The sequence below is a fragment of the Monodon monoceros genome, unplaced genomic scaffold, assembly GCF_005190385.1.
Source record: "Monodon monoceros isolate NGI ecotype Baffin Bay Population unplaced genomic scaffold, NGI_Narwhal_1 Super_Scaffold_17, whole genome shotgun sequence".
NCBI classification, from domain to species: Eukaryota; Metazoa; Chordata; class Mammalia; order Artiodactyla; family Monodontidae; genus Monodon; species Monodon monoceros.
Genome location: NW_021703773.1, coordinates 29,399,588 through 29,414,277, shown reverse-complemented (window position 1 = coordinate 29,414,277; position 14,690 = coordinate 29,399,588). Strand labels below are relative to the sequence as shown.

Below are 14,690 nucleotides of genomic sequence, written 5' to 3'. Positions count from 1 at the left end.
CGTGAGCACAGCAAAAACGCAGCCAGTTACGAAACAGGAAGCCAGCTCTCATCAGACACCGAATCTGCCAGTTTATCTTGAACTTCTCACTCTCCAGAACCATGAAAACTAAATTTCTCCTGTGTATCAGTCACCCAGTCTGTAGCATTTTGTTACAGCAGCCCCAGCTGACTAAGACAGTAGCTAGGAGTGCAAATACTGGAGCCAGCTTATGTAGCTTTGAGTCCTGGCATGACCATCTGCTGAGACCAGAGGCAAATCAACATCTGCCGCATAGTTCTGAGTGAACTGTTGCATGTTGCACGTAAGTGCTTACGACGGTGCATGGCGCACAGTGAGCGGCAAGGAAGTGTTAGCTAGCGATGACGGTGATTCTCATCTGTAGTGTTCAACAGTGGCGTCTGTATAGCTCCATCGTAAGAGCGGGGGCCTGTGTGCAGGGAGTGTAGAGTGGGGAGACGTGAAAGTCCTCATAAACAAGCTTATGTAGAAGTTTCCCAAGGTTCTACGTGAGAAGACAGAGGTCTAAAATCATCTTTATTCAACAAACACGTGAGTGACAGCACCATCTCCTTGCTCCACGATGAAGGACTGTCTGCCCTGAGAAGTGAGGGAGAATTGCTGTGAGCTGGAGCTCCAAGTCCCCCAGGGACTCTCCCGGGTCTGCCTCTTACAGCATAGCCCAAGTTTGTTCCAAGTGTCCGGCTACACCATCTTTATTATTACTCTCCATTAGAAAAGTGACTTTATTTTCTAAACCTCAAACTAAGACCCAAGATCTGACAAGAATGAGTGTAGACATGCAGAATTTAAAAAGTGGGAATGTTGGGCTTCCCTGGTGGTGCAGTGGTTGAGAGTCCGCCTGCCGATGCAGGGGACACGGGTTCGTGCCCCAGTCCGGGAAGATCCCACATACCGAGGAGCGGCTGGGCCCGTGAGCCATGGCCACTGAGCCTGCGCGTCCAGAGCCTGTGCTCCGCAATGGGAAGTGGGAATGCGTGGTCCTGATAATCTTAAGAAGTGCACATTTACTGTCTCATGGTGCTTTATGTGTTTGAAATATTACACGTTACAACTGGGCTACTTTAGAATAAGTGATGGCAGATTTCGCTACATAGCCACGGTAGTTCTCACTCTTAATTCGTGCTCACATCTTATCTTTATCTAAAAGGGAGCTCCTATATTCTCCCAACACACATCTTATCGAGAGCAACTTACCACATTCAAAAAATGCTTCCATCACTAGGAAACTATTCTTTGACTTTAGAAATGCTCACCACGTTGGAATCATCATGCACTTTCTCGCCAGCAGCTCGAGGGCATAGTGGGTTGCGGGTCCTGCCAGCTCTCCAAGCACTGTGCCCACACAGACTGCCAACTCCAGCTCGTTTCCGCGAATCAGGTACGCCATAGCCAGCTTGCTCAATGAGAAAAGAATTCCTTCAGTTTCATAGATGCTGGGTAACATCATCATTCCCCTACTTCATCTCATGAAGCAGATAAAGTTGTATTAACCTATAATCGATTATTCTTATAAAATACCGAGTGTAACATTTGTCTACAGTACTTATGTCAGGGCAACTACAGTTTTCAGATGGAAAAGCTGATAAAGGGACACAGAGCACATTTTATAAGGTCAGAATTTAAGAGTTTCGAGCCTTTGCTCACATTTTTGTAATTAATAACAGTGTCTCTGCAGTATCCTCAACATGTCCTTCAGTCCCTCTATCAGAAAAAAAAGTAAATTCGTAAAATCTTCCTCGATACTGTACAATGACTATCAATTATCCCTTAAGGCCAACATAGCTAAGGATACATGCAAAATAGAACCCACATCTTTACTTAATGGTTTCCTATTACATTAGAGGCTCAAATGAAAAATACCTCGAAAACATAACTTGTGAAGAATATACTAAAGTATTTATAAAAATAACTGCTTTCAAAAGTGAGGTATTCTGAGTCCAAGTCCAGTGACTCTTCCCTTTACCACACTCCTGCTTCTCATATATGATGAAATACTTAAAGTAAGGTTTTGACAAATATGTCTCTTGTAATAAAAATAAATAAATAGGTAAATAAAAAGATCTCATAGTCTGTAGAGTTTATCTGTGTTTATTGGGCATGTAATCGCTCAGGCTTGGAAAGCATGCAAAAACCAGATCTTACATAGGAAGTCACCGTATTATTCCCCCTCAAACATCATGACGTATCTTAAGAGCTTTTCATTCACATGAGCCACTTTGAAATGTACCTCGATATTATCCACAGCGAGGTGGCAACACGCGGCTAGGACTGCCCGGCCATCCTGAAAATACCATTCCGCCAGCTCTCTGCAGGCTTCCTGCAGGAGTCTAGGAAGAAAAAGTGTACGTACTGGATATAAACACGAGGACTCCATCATAACAGTGAACTGATGCCTTTTTATAACAAGCTGCTTAAGGGATCCAACAAGATTTAATTTTATATCCTTGGTTTAGGTAAAAAGCCTGATTTGGGGGGAAAATCAGGAAAGCAGAGTCTTTCTTAGCAGATGAGCTGATAAAGCTACCTGCTCTCCCCTGCAATTTTTCTTCTTTTCAGAAGAAAAGCCAAATTTTCAGAATTTCCCGTCCTACATCGAATAATTTATGCCTCAGCTATAGGGGCAGTTAACCTTAGAAGAATTACAGGTTGAACAGAAACTTTTCAAGATTTAGGTGATGACTGGAACGGGGGTGGTGTAACGTCAGATCTTTAAAATGCCAAGTTTAGAAATGGCAGAGAATAACAGCAAAAAACCAGGAAGAAATGCGTTAGTCCCAACACATTATTTGCCTAACATTTTGTGATCATTTTTACGTGTCAAGTGTCCTAAAAGTTTAAATATCCTATTTCCTAGGGCAATGATAGGAGCTAAGAGAAGACGCAGAGGAAGGTAGATTACTAGACTTAAAAAAGGTCAAAAGGCTGGAGAATCCTAATTTCCATTTCTTTTAAAAGCTTCAGTATTTGGATTTCCTTTTTTTTTAATTTTTAAAAACATTTGTATTGGAGTACAGTTGCTCTACAATGTTGTGTTACCCTCTGCTGTACAGCAAAGTGAATCAATTACACATATACATATATTCACTCTTTTTTAGATTCTTTTCCCATAGAGGTTATTACAGAGTATTGAGTAGAGTTCCCTGTGCTCTACAGCAGGTCTTTATTAGTTACCTATTTTATATATAGTAGTGTGTATATGTCAAGAGACCTAGATGTTGTTCCAGATGCTAATACCAGGATGTCGTGGATTTTGAGTGATGTCAGGGAGATGTTATCCACACTGAGTCTAGGGTGAAACATTAATAAACAGCACATCTTACTTTTACTGCCTCTCCTCCCCAGCAGGTTTGATCAGATTTTAAGGATTTAGGTGCTTTATATGCAATTTCTGTACTGAAATGCAGTTTGCTTTTCTGGAAGCTACATAAGACGTGTGGCGGCTGTGTCTATGTGCCTGACATTTCCCTCCTCGTCTAGGGACGGATGCTGTGACGGAACATGACTGTGGTGAGAAATGCAGTTGAGGACACGAGACAGACAAGTCCTCTGCGTGCCAAGAAGGATGAACTGCCTTAAAGGGAAACCAGCCACCAAAAAGTATTGATCCCCAACAAAGAATGAATCGCTCACTCGTTAAAGTCTTCCTTGTAGATATCATCAGAATAAGAAGATCCTTTAGGTGTTGAAACATGGAAGGTTTGCATATTTCCCTCACAAGCAGCCTGGAATTTAATGCAATCTTTAGTTAATCTGTAGCTAACTGCTGATAATGGACCAATTTCAGAATATTCTTTTGAACAAAGTATATTTAAATGATGTTTGAAATTTATACTACGATTTGGAGATAGGCTTAGAATTAAAAAAAAAAACAAAAAAACCAACCCATGAACTCTGTTGTATCAACAGGAAGCTTCAAGTGAATGATTACTAGAGTTGTTCAAGTGTATACAACGTTCAGCAGTGTAGAAAAGGCCAGAGTTCAGAAATGCCTGCATGTTTAAAGATCTAAAATAGGTTCGGTGTGGCCAGAGCAAAGAGAGGGTGACTGAAATGTCCAAGAAAGGAGGTCGGGAGGTGGGCAGAAGCCAAGCCATCTACAACTCTGTCCATCATGTGAACATGACCTTCCCCCTCCCACACGCCCCTCCCAGTGTGTCCAGCCCGTGTCGTTACGTGTTTGTACCTGTGCAACAAGCAGAGCTTCTTTAAGCTGACCTCTTGACATAAAAAAATGGACTAATTTTTTCACATCGCCAGTGGCTATGCAGTATGGAATGACATCATCCTTATCTTCCTGGATTAGCTGATCAGCTCTCCTAATAAAATAACAGCAAAGCTTTTTTGTATATAACAGAGTAATTTCAAGGTTCTCAGTTTGACTGAGATTCTCTGAAGTACCTAAAATTTGCATCAGAATCCACAAAGACTTAGATTTTTAATCATATCACATATGGAGAACAAACGTTTTCTGAAATAGTAAACACTGTTAGTACTTGTTTTTCCTTAGGAAACTACAAATTTTCATATTTTAAATGCAATGAACATTTCAGGTCTTAAAATTAATGTAGCTTAGCTATTAAAATAAGGAATATATCTTTCTGATAAGTTGTTAGCTAGATATGTGTGATGGGACATCTACTCTCAATTGGATTAATGCATATGTGGGTGTCTACTTCACTAAAGACAGATAATTTGAAGTGTTTTAGTGAGCACAACGACTGGCGAGCCTCTAAATGCAAGTAGCCTAAGAATCATTAAAAAGGACAATTCAAGAAAATTTTATTTCACTGTTACTTATATTTAACAAACATGAAATTTATTTCTGTTTTTATTTTTTCCCCACTCACTGTCATCACTGGCTATGTTTTTGCTGCGCTCATATGCTGGAAAGGGTTAAGGAACTTTGCCCCAAGCAAGGTAGCTTAAAGAAAACTAATGTTCCCAATATGTGAGGGGGGAGCGGGGGCCTGATCTTGGAGATTATGAAGGATATACATATGTCTGTCTCTGTCTCTCTACCTCCACCACTGTCTGTCTGTCTGTCTCTGTTTCTCTTTTCCTGTTTTATGTCCCCATTACTTTCTCAATGACCAACCTCGTTAATTCCACGCTTAACGTTTAATCTCAGTTTTACTGAAAACTAATCTGGTATATTTAATTTATGCTGGCACCTGCATTAAACTCCATTTCAACTGCCAACCTTTGGGTGGGTGCAGTAGACACTTTTTTATTTAATAATAAAACAACAATTTTATTATTGTTTGCCTAGATCACTGTTAACAGTCTCCAGTTCATGGGGTCATTGGAGTTTTCCCTAAAAACCAGGCTTTTACCATCTGACCCTGATTTCCCTGTTATAGCTGTTTAGGAACAATATTCTCTTCCTGGGCATTTAGAAGTAGGACTGAGACACTGCCGATCAATCTTTCTGAATGGCTGGATGCATAAAACATGAACTTAGGAGTTGCAGGGAGATGATTTTCTGGCCACCATGTGAACTAAGGAGCAGAGAAAATCAGGTGTTGGTTTTCAAAGATAAATGAAAATGACTGTTGTTTCTTAGGTTGAAACAAAATTGTTTTGTGAAATAAATACCCTCTGCTGACCTGACTTTATTAAGGTTTCAGTGGGAGCAGTGACATTTACAATCGTGTAGTAATTGTACACACAACAGAAGACACACGAACTTAGAATGACTTTGGATTCTCAGAGCTTAGTCTAAGGAGCCTGCAGTCTGAGGGCTGGAGCTAGCTATTGCTTACTTATTTGGGGAGAGTAGGTGCTGGGGAATGGTCCACTTTCCCACGGCTAATGCGTTAACCCTTCTGTATTTCATGCTTCGTCTCTGATTGATTTTATGGGTACACGTGAGTTACAGTTGAATTTTTTTTCTAAACCCTGTCCCGTGAAACGAAAACCAAACTTCATTTTTAATGCCAGAAGCAAGGTAATTACTCAGTAAATAGTCCTCTACGGTAACTGGCACGTAGTGAGCGCTAAGTATCTGTGGAACGAATGAACAGAACAGAACAGACAGCAGTCTATGTTTCCCCCTCAGAAGATACGTGGTGGAAGCCCTAATCCACAGTACCTGTGAGTGTGACTTCATTTGCTGATATAATTAAGTTAAGACGGGGTTGTACTGGATTAGGGTAAACTCTAAATCTGATATGACTGGTATCCTTATTAAAAACGGGGAATTTGGACCCAGAGACGCACGGGGGATAATGCCACGTGAAGACTTAGCAGAGCCTGCAGTGCCAGGGGCTGTCGGTAACCACCAGAAGCCAGGGGGAGAGCACGGACCTGATTCCTTCTCAGAACCTCCAGCAGGAAGCAACACTGCTGACAACTTGACAGCCGTGAGAGAATACATTTCTGTTGTTCTGAGCACTCAGTTTGTGGTCCTTTCTTATGGCAGCCCTAGGAGACCAATACACCTCAGAAGAAATCTTGTTTGTTTATTACATTCTAGAACAAGGACATCCGGTTAACCTTGTTCAGTGGTAAAACCCTTCTTCATCATCAGAACTACCTTGTATACATGCAGAGGACACGGCAGGAATTAGTGTCCACGCAGAGAATTTCTGAGATTATTTATAGAATGACTATTTCACAAACTTTGCTAACCTTCAAGAAATCTTACCACTTCTATTTCAATAGCAATACATTAACCAGTGAGTATGTTGACTGATCTGTCATTTCCTCCATCAACATGGGGGAATTTGCCTCCCACCACTGTTCCTATCAGATGTCAGCTCAAATATAAGAACGCCAAATGACTTATAACCGATTCGTGTAATTTACTGTATCAGGAGACATAAAATTCAGTTATCATTTAAAACAACATAAAAGTAAAAAATCTCAAAGGCTACTAGCATACTTATATATTGCTTCTATTTTAACAAAATGTAAAACATCTGTTTGGACACAGACTCTCTGCCTCACCTCTGCATCAACTTCTTCCAGTATTTCACAGACACCCCTGGCGCAACTGACAAGGCTTTGTCCCACTAGAACAGGAGAAGAGAAGAGCAGAAACATACCCATTTTGATTGTACGGGCTAACTCTTAACAGGCTTTTTAAAAAATGAACTCATATTTATAATACAAGTTTTTATTAGCGTGTTTGGATTTCCAGACATATTTTTTGTATATTATCTCGTGCATTCCCTAGAGTATAAGTATTACCATAGTTTAAAATAAAATAAGATATATAAATTCCCTGATTTAGCAGGGAAAATCCCAAGCCTACAGAAAAAGGAAGAGCGGTGGAAGGAAGGGGGGGAGCAGAGAGAGAAAAAGAAAGGAGGTTGGGAGAAGGGGTAGTACATAAAGTATGTAGTTTGAAAAATATACTAACTCACCTTCCCACACAACACCAGAGTAATCTGGTCTATGGTAGTCTATGTTCTATGTTCAAAGTCATATATACACTGAAATTTTTATTTCACTGTTACTTATATTTAACAAACACAGCATTTATTTCTGTTTTTATTTTTTCCCTACTCATTGTCATAAATTTTATTCATTGTCATCTCTCCCTTTATAATTGATATTCCTGTCTTCATATTTTAAAAAGTAGACTACTACTAAAAGAAGCTCGCTGTTCAATTAAGGCTGATTGTGACTGTTGTTTGAAGACACAGATTTCACTGAATTCAAGTCTAGAAGGGAACTGAGGAGAAAATATTCTGAAATATCACTACATAAATCAAAACTTCATTTTAATGAAGGCTCTCCGAGGCAGGCAAGTTCTACTGCAAATAAAGCTAGAAAATTGGTAATTAGCCTGAAAATAATAGGTTAGGGAATTTTTAACACTACATTATTTATAATCATGTTTTTTGGGGGAAATTCGTCTTTATTATAGTAGGGATGAATGGAAGAAAGAAATTGAAATGTAGATTAAATTAACTTTAAAATCACCAAGCTCTTTCAATAAAAACATGTGTTGCAAGTGAAAAGAATAAATGTTTTCCTAATCTCATACTATCAATTTTACAGAAATAGAAGCTATTTGTAAGGCGGTGATCCTGAACAATTATAAGGACACCTATATTTCTAAAGGGTTGTAAGCACAGTTTTTTGGATCATTAAGTCCATTGATGAAACTGCACGACAACAAAATTATTAGCTCCATAAGTAAATGCCTGCTTAAATTATCTTGAATTAAATTGGAATTAAATATAATTTAAAATTATATACACCCAAATATATAACTCAGAAAGATAAAGAATTACACTGTTCTACCAAATTTATTTATTCTTTTTCTCCTTCACTTTTGATATTCTTTCTAGAAGTGCCCTGTTAAAGAAGTAACTTTTAAGTCATAGCTTTATTTCTTCATAAGAAAAATTTCACACTGCTCCTAAGTTAAACATTTTTTTAGTTTGCAATTCCTTTTAAATAACATTTTTAAATGGTACACTTTCTTATCTTAGATCAAGCAGTAATTCGTTGTTTGTCTCTAATGTACAGGGAAATACAAAGGTGAGCTAAATTTAATTTTGATACAGTTTAATGTAATGTTACTGCTTAGTTTTACTTCATATTATTTATAAGTATTCTTTTTTTTAAGTTAGTTTCTTTTAATAGATCTTTATTGGAGTAAAATTGCTTCACAATACTGTGTTAGTTTCTGTTGTACAACAAAGTGAATCAGCCATTTGCACACATATATCCCCATATCCTCTCCCTCTTGAGTCTCCCTCCCACCCCTCTAGGTGGTCACAAAGCACCGAGCTGATCTCCCTGTGCTCTGCGGCTGCTTCCCACTAGCTATTTTACATTTGGTAGTGTACATACGTCAATGCTACTCTCACTTCGCCCCAGCTTCCACATCCCACCCCCGTGTCCTCAAGTCCATCTTCTATGTCTTTATTCTTGCCCTGCCACTAGGTTTGTCAGTACCATTTTTCTTTTGGAGTCCTAATATCATGCTTTGTAATTATAAAATTAATTAACCAAGAGCTTTTCAGAAATTATCAACCATGGAATGAGTCCATGTCATTCTAATCTTTTATTTTTCATGGGTAGGAGAATTTCTGTTGACCTAAAAGTACACATGCCAAAAAATGAAAGGCTCAATAAATCTTCCCAAACTGAATACTAATGTAATGAGCTCCCAGATCAAGGAACAGAAGCCCCTCCTCTCTTCTGCTCTATTTTAGTCACCACCCATTTCCCAAAGGAAACCACCATCCTGAATTTTCATAGAATGGATTCATCCAAACCTTTTTGGAAAACTCTGTTTTGTTGATTCAGTGCTCTCTAAAGATCAGAATGCGCCTTCACCAGCTGACCCTCAGAGGGGGTCAGTGTGGGACTGACAAATAGTATTAGCAAGGGGAATTCACTGGGAGCAGATTAGCCAACATAGACTTTTTTAGGAATCAAAGACTAGAGTCGAGGACAGTGGTTCTCACAGGTTAGCTTGTTGGGAAGAGAAGCTGGAGGGCTTAGAAAAGCACCTGTCATTGGGCTCCATCCCCCGAGTTCCTGATTCTGTAGGTTTGGGTGGGAAATGCACGTCTAAGGAGTTCCCAGGCATGCTGATACTGCTAGCCGGGATCTCACTTGGATAGCTGCTGCTCTGAGGTATACCCCTGGTATCAGATTGGCAGAGAACCAACCAGACCTGGAAGAAGATAAGCTTGATATTTAGTATCTAACTGAGACTTGGAACACTGTGTGAGACTCCTTGGTTTTGCTTTAATAGCACATTTTACCTCTCCAAGTTCCACCATCAGCTCACAGTATCTCCGGATCTGTCCTAATCGCAAGTGTATTTCAGCAGCTTCCTTCAGTCTTTCCTCTTTAGTAGGGACACCGATACCACCACCAAATTTAGACATCTTGACTGTGGTTAGTTCTTGGGCTTCAGACTGGTTAAGAAGAAAATGAAATGATCTAAATTTTGTTATGCAACAGTTAGTGATAACAGATCATTATAAAAGCATTATACAGACACATATTTTATAAGCATATAGCACTGGAAATTAAATATTTTTTTAAATCAATGCTTTTTATCTATAAAATATAACACCTCTTTAAACACAATATTTTGGTGTGGTGAAGAGTAGGGCTTGGATATGCCTGGTGTGGGTGGGAAGAAGCTAAATCCCATTTTCCTTAAAACTCACCAGAAGTCCAGAGGCCAAAAGGTAGTGAGTGATAAAGTGGTATATAACTGGTGAAAAAATATATAATAAATAAATAAAAATAAAAACTAAAAATTATTCTAATTGGTTTCTATACTATCAATAGGTAACTGTTACAGTCATTAGGTGTTTAGCTTGTGATTTAAAAGGGTCCTTCTTTATGAAGATAGCTGCTTCCTATCACCATCAAATCCACATCCCTGGCATGATTCTCTCCATGGTCTAACAATTAAATAGTCACCCACTGATACTTCATTGCAAATATAAAAGCTTCTTCTTCTTTCTGGTCTCAGGACTGGTTTACTGTTGGAACTGCGTATCGCTTCATGTATAAGGTGACTAGTAGTTTTGTACTGAAATTCATTAAGGGATAAAATACGAACGGTTTTAATAAAATATATCCCAGAATACAGCCTAGTAGGACTCTGAGACAAAAATCAGAGTAGCCCATACATACAATCATCTGGTAATAGTGTAAAGGTAAAGCATTTCAAGGGCTTTCCAGGTGACCTTTGAAGAATTTCACGAGATTCAACCTATGAAAACCATGGCTGCCTTAATCTGTTCCCCAAATAATTGATACTCTCGTGATCAGTTTTTACTGAAGGTTTATGTCCTCAGTGTTCACTTACTTCAGTCTACCAACTCTAATTATATATGCAAAAAATAATTTTCATATTTTAATAGTGAAAAGGCAAAACAATTCTGTGTTCGAGTACATCACATCTGCATACTTCACTTACTGTTCGGAATGTGATCAGGTGTTTCAAATGCATTATTCCTTTACAGTAGTTCTGAGGAAGTAAGCTATCATCTTGCCCTTTTATCACAGCAACTAAGTCCCATAAATTGTCACTGCCACCCGGAGGCTAAAAAGTTGATACAGAACATCCAAAGATAGAATAATGAATTAAAAACCCCACAGCATTTTGCACCTTTAAAAATATAATGCAGGCATATCTAACTTGAAAAATTAACGGGATAATAACTATACTCTATCTTATTTATTGTTTCTGGTTTCCATTTGCTTTTTTTGTTTGTTAGGCCCTCTGAGATCCTTGTTGGATTAATGCATGCACCCAAATTGTCTATTGAGGACCAGAGGGGAAAAGCTTTATTCGTTGCAAAAGATCCTTGAGTCACCCACAGTCCCAACAAATAGGCTCTATATATACAAATGTGTGTGTATAAGCGAGTGTGGTGTAATATGAAAATTTTGGATATTTTCAAATATATATAGTAGAAACTGTTATAATTTATAAAATAACACTAAATTTAAAATCATTTAAGGTCGGTGGCAAACTTTTTTGATTACATATTTTGTTAGCTCAGAAATAATCTCAGCTGTCTATCACCATGTGGAAGATCACGAATAGTTCTTGAGGTGAAAAGGGTCTTCAAAACAAAACACGCGGTTCTGAAGTGCAAGTGATAATTAAGAAGGAAAAGTTGGTTTATTGCCAATAATAAAAGATAATAACATCAAGGCGAGGGCCAGAATAGAAGGTAAGGAAGCATGCTGCTATAAAAGCGGACATGGAGACCACACAGCAGCAGCTGACAAGTTAGGAGGTAGGTCGGTAGCTGAAGTGCCCTAAAGGCTGTCAGAAATGCTCCTGATCAGTCAGTGATCGATTTTGTCAGTGTTAGTAGGGTGGAAACAGCAAATGGCCTTCTTCTGTCTCTTTTTTAATGTCTCATTGCCCTCACAACTTATGGACCATTTGCTTTCTTACACTGGGATGACACATGTAAATATGTGATAACTTAATGACAAAAAGTTGTCATGATTCACTTTGGCAAAGCGGAAATTTTCACACTTAATTCCTCTAATACTTACTGATAAACATTCTGAAAACCATCTTAGTTTTTTCACACGAGGGTTGCCACTTAGTTTCTCTATCTCCTGTTTGATATCTCTTGACACTTTGCCACACAGCAGAGGGGGCATGCCTTGTTCTACAGCACAATCTGGAGAAGAGACACAACTCTTGAGAAAAGAGCGCTTATAAAATCGTATTTAGAAAGAAGATCTAATACATGCAGAGTTTCCATACCAGTGTTCCCGATAATTTCTTCCCAGGATCTATCTGCCAGAATATTTATTTGTAAAGGAGTGATTAACGGCGTTAATGACCAGAGTCTCACAGTAGAGTCCCGGGAGCATGAGGCCATAGTGAAGGGGCGACGTGGGTGGCATGTTAAACCTGGTGGAAGAAATAAAGCCATTTACTAAAGGAAGCACTGAAAAATATGTTTTATTGATGTGTACCTCCTAACCCTTCCACAGAACTGAAGTTGTGGAGAAGTGTTTTAAATAACATTTCTGTCTTGGCTGAAAACAATACACAGATGTAAAAAAAGTATTTAGCATCTTCTGTAGATATGAACACAGAGTTGAATAATTATTAGAAAGCAGATGGTCCTGGATGAAAGTGTTGAAATTACATTTCAGTTGGTATGTCAGTGAGCTGACTGTCATACCCATGGAATACACAGTGATCCATGGGTGGGTGGATGTTCTCATTACACGATAAAGAAAGACTTGAGGACCTTTCATTTTAGAATGTCCAGAAATGGGATTCTCTCCCACACTCAGTCCCACACTGCAGCAACTAAAAGGCCATTGGCGTAAAGCATATGGATGCAATGACTAGGTTAGGGTTAACTGCTCTCAATAATCATTTTTGCATTCTTAATTTACCTACTCGACCCCATCAAGGTTTGGGTGCTACAAATGAGGGTAAAATCATGTGCAAAAGGTAAGGAAGCTGATTTTCCATTCCCAACTCATTTATAGTAAAAAACTTTGTACTATATTAAGAAACAAAACATTGCCCCAAATATCCAAAAACAGAGGTAAAGGAATGGCTAACTACGTCATACCTAAGTTGTTAAGGACTTCCTGTTTTACAACTTACCTTCGGGGTGATGGTAAGGTAACGGAGAAAAATCCAAGCCATACATGAGAATATGTGCAAGGGTATATGTGTGCGCGCGTGCATGCGTGCGTGCGTGTGTGTGTGTGTATGTTTCTCTACAGGGATAGAGAGAAAGACACCACGGTGCTAACAAGAGTTATTTTCTGATTATTTCTGATGACATTTTCTATTATCCTCTGTGTATTCTGATACTTAAATAGTAAGCATGTATACTTTCTACTAAGATAAATGTTATTTCAAAATGAAACCCTGTAAGACTTCTTCAAAAATACTGTCTTGCTCAGAAATTATAATCATTAATATAGCAAAATTTAAAAGTACATGAAAAACACTTTACCGTATACATCTGCACCATGATCGTACACGGTGTCCAAACAAGCTCCTTCCCGAGTGTCCCACACTTTTATAGTATAGTCCCAGCTGCCAGATATTAGTAGGTATGGGATCTCAGTATTCCACATTAATCCCCGCACAGGTGCCGTGTGTCCTCTAAGAACGTTTATGCATGCATCTTTAGTATAATCCCAGATTCGAACAGAACTGAAAACAATATTATGTATATAATACAAGTTATAATTTATCTAGAGTATCAGCATATTCTTAATGGAACACAACGATTATTTCTCAGTATATTGAAAAAACATTTTATGTTTCAATATATGTTATGATTCTCTTCTTTTCAGCATATAAAAATGAATTTTATTTATTTTAAAATGAATAACTAACTAGGCTAGAGCCATCCTATTCCAATATTTTTTCCTTTCTTTTACTGGCCATTAACCCCTGATACTAAATACATGATTTCGCAGTTTATGTGTTTAAAAAATTGCTTTCTTAAAATAAAATATCCAGAACAGGTAAAGCCAAAGAAAAATATGACTAACGACATGTATACAGTAACTTAAGAGCACTCAAATTATTTGTGTAACTTGAAAATACAGCGTGTATGATGACGGGTATTATTTGAAAAATCAGTTCGTATCTGTGCTTTTATCAATACAGGAAACACTTCAAGTTTTTGTCAGTTAAATAAGCTTCTTAGTCTGTGGAATCACTCTCAGGTCAAGTACAAAATTTAAATATAAATGGGTTCATAATACTACTTGAATCTACTGACTGTGTAGAGTACAAATGTCACTGAAGGACAATTTGAACTCAAAATCAATTTAAGACCTCCAAATGCCAACTCTGCTTGGACAATTCATAATAATCTTTTAGTTAAAGATTTATATAAACCTGAAAAATATCAAAATATTAATACTCCAAAGGTTATATTTCACTATTAGGAGACATACCACAGATTTTATTTCTTAAGGCATATCTCTTTCTGCTATATATAAAAGACTCCTTTCTTCTTTTTCCCCTTTATACCAGGACAGAATAATGTGGTTACTATATACTACAACTTTTACTTGCGCCAAGTAAGATTTTTCTTACCTAAATTTATCTCATATTCAAACAGCCCAAACTGTACCATGCAAATGTATCTTGTCTGGATATAAAATACAGACAAGATTTCAGAAACTTTCATAAACCCAGAAAAAAAATGTTATGTCACTCT

At 38.1% G+C, this 14,690-nt stretch overlaps 1 protein-coding gene across 7 annotated transcripts in view; it reads right to left on the bottom strand.

Annotated features, from left to right (window-relative positions):
- Nucleotides 1-14,690, bottom strand: part of WDR17 (WD repeat domain 17) — a 77,861-nt gene that overhangs the window by 12,843 nt on the left and 50,328 nt on the right. For 6 of the 7 annotated variants that reach the window (XR_003794219.1, XM_029226451.1, XM_029226456.1 and 3 more), the window contains 10 exons: nucleotides 13,467-13,669; nucleotides 12,245-12,394; nucleotides 12,028-12,158; nucleotides 10,931-11,056; nucleotides 9,756-9,911; nucleotides 6,973-7,037; nucleotides 4,208-4,340; nucleotides 3,655-3,746; nucleotides 2,252-2,351; nucleotides 1,278-1,417 (listed from right to left, as the gene is read on the bottom strand). Coding sequence is in view for 6 of the 7 variants with exons in the window: in XM_029226451.1 (XP_029082284.1) it covers nucleotides 1,278-1,417; nucleotides 2,252-2,351; nucleotides 3,655-3,746; nucleotides 4,208-4,340; nucleotides 6,973-7,037; nucleotides 9,756-9,911; nucleotides 10,931-11,056; nucleotides 12,028-12,158; nucleotides 12,245-12,394; nucleotides 13,467-13,669 (1,296 nt within the window). In the remaining variant the exon portion in view is untranslated. The remainder of the gene's footprint in view (nucleotides 1-1,277; nucleotides 1,418-2,251; nucleotides 2,352-3,654; nucleotides 3,747-4,207; nucleotides 4,341-6,972; nucleotides 7,038-9,755; nucleotides 9,912-10,930; nucleotides 11,057-12,027; nucleotides 12,159-12,244; nucleotides 12,395-13,466; nucleotides 13,670-14,690) is intronic. The other variant, XM_029226455.1, reaches the window with a different exon arrangement.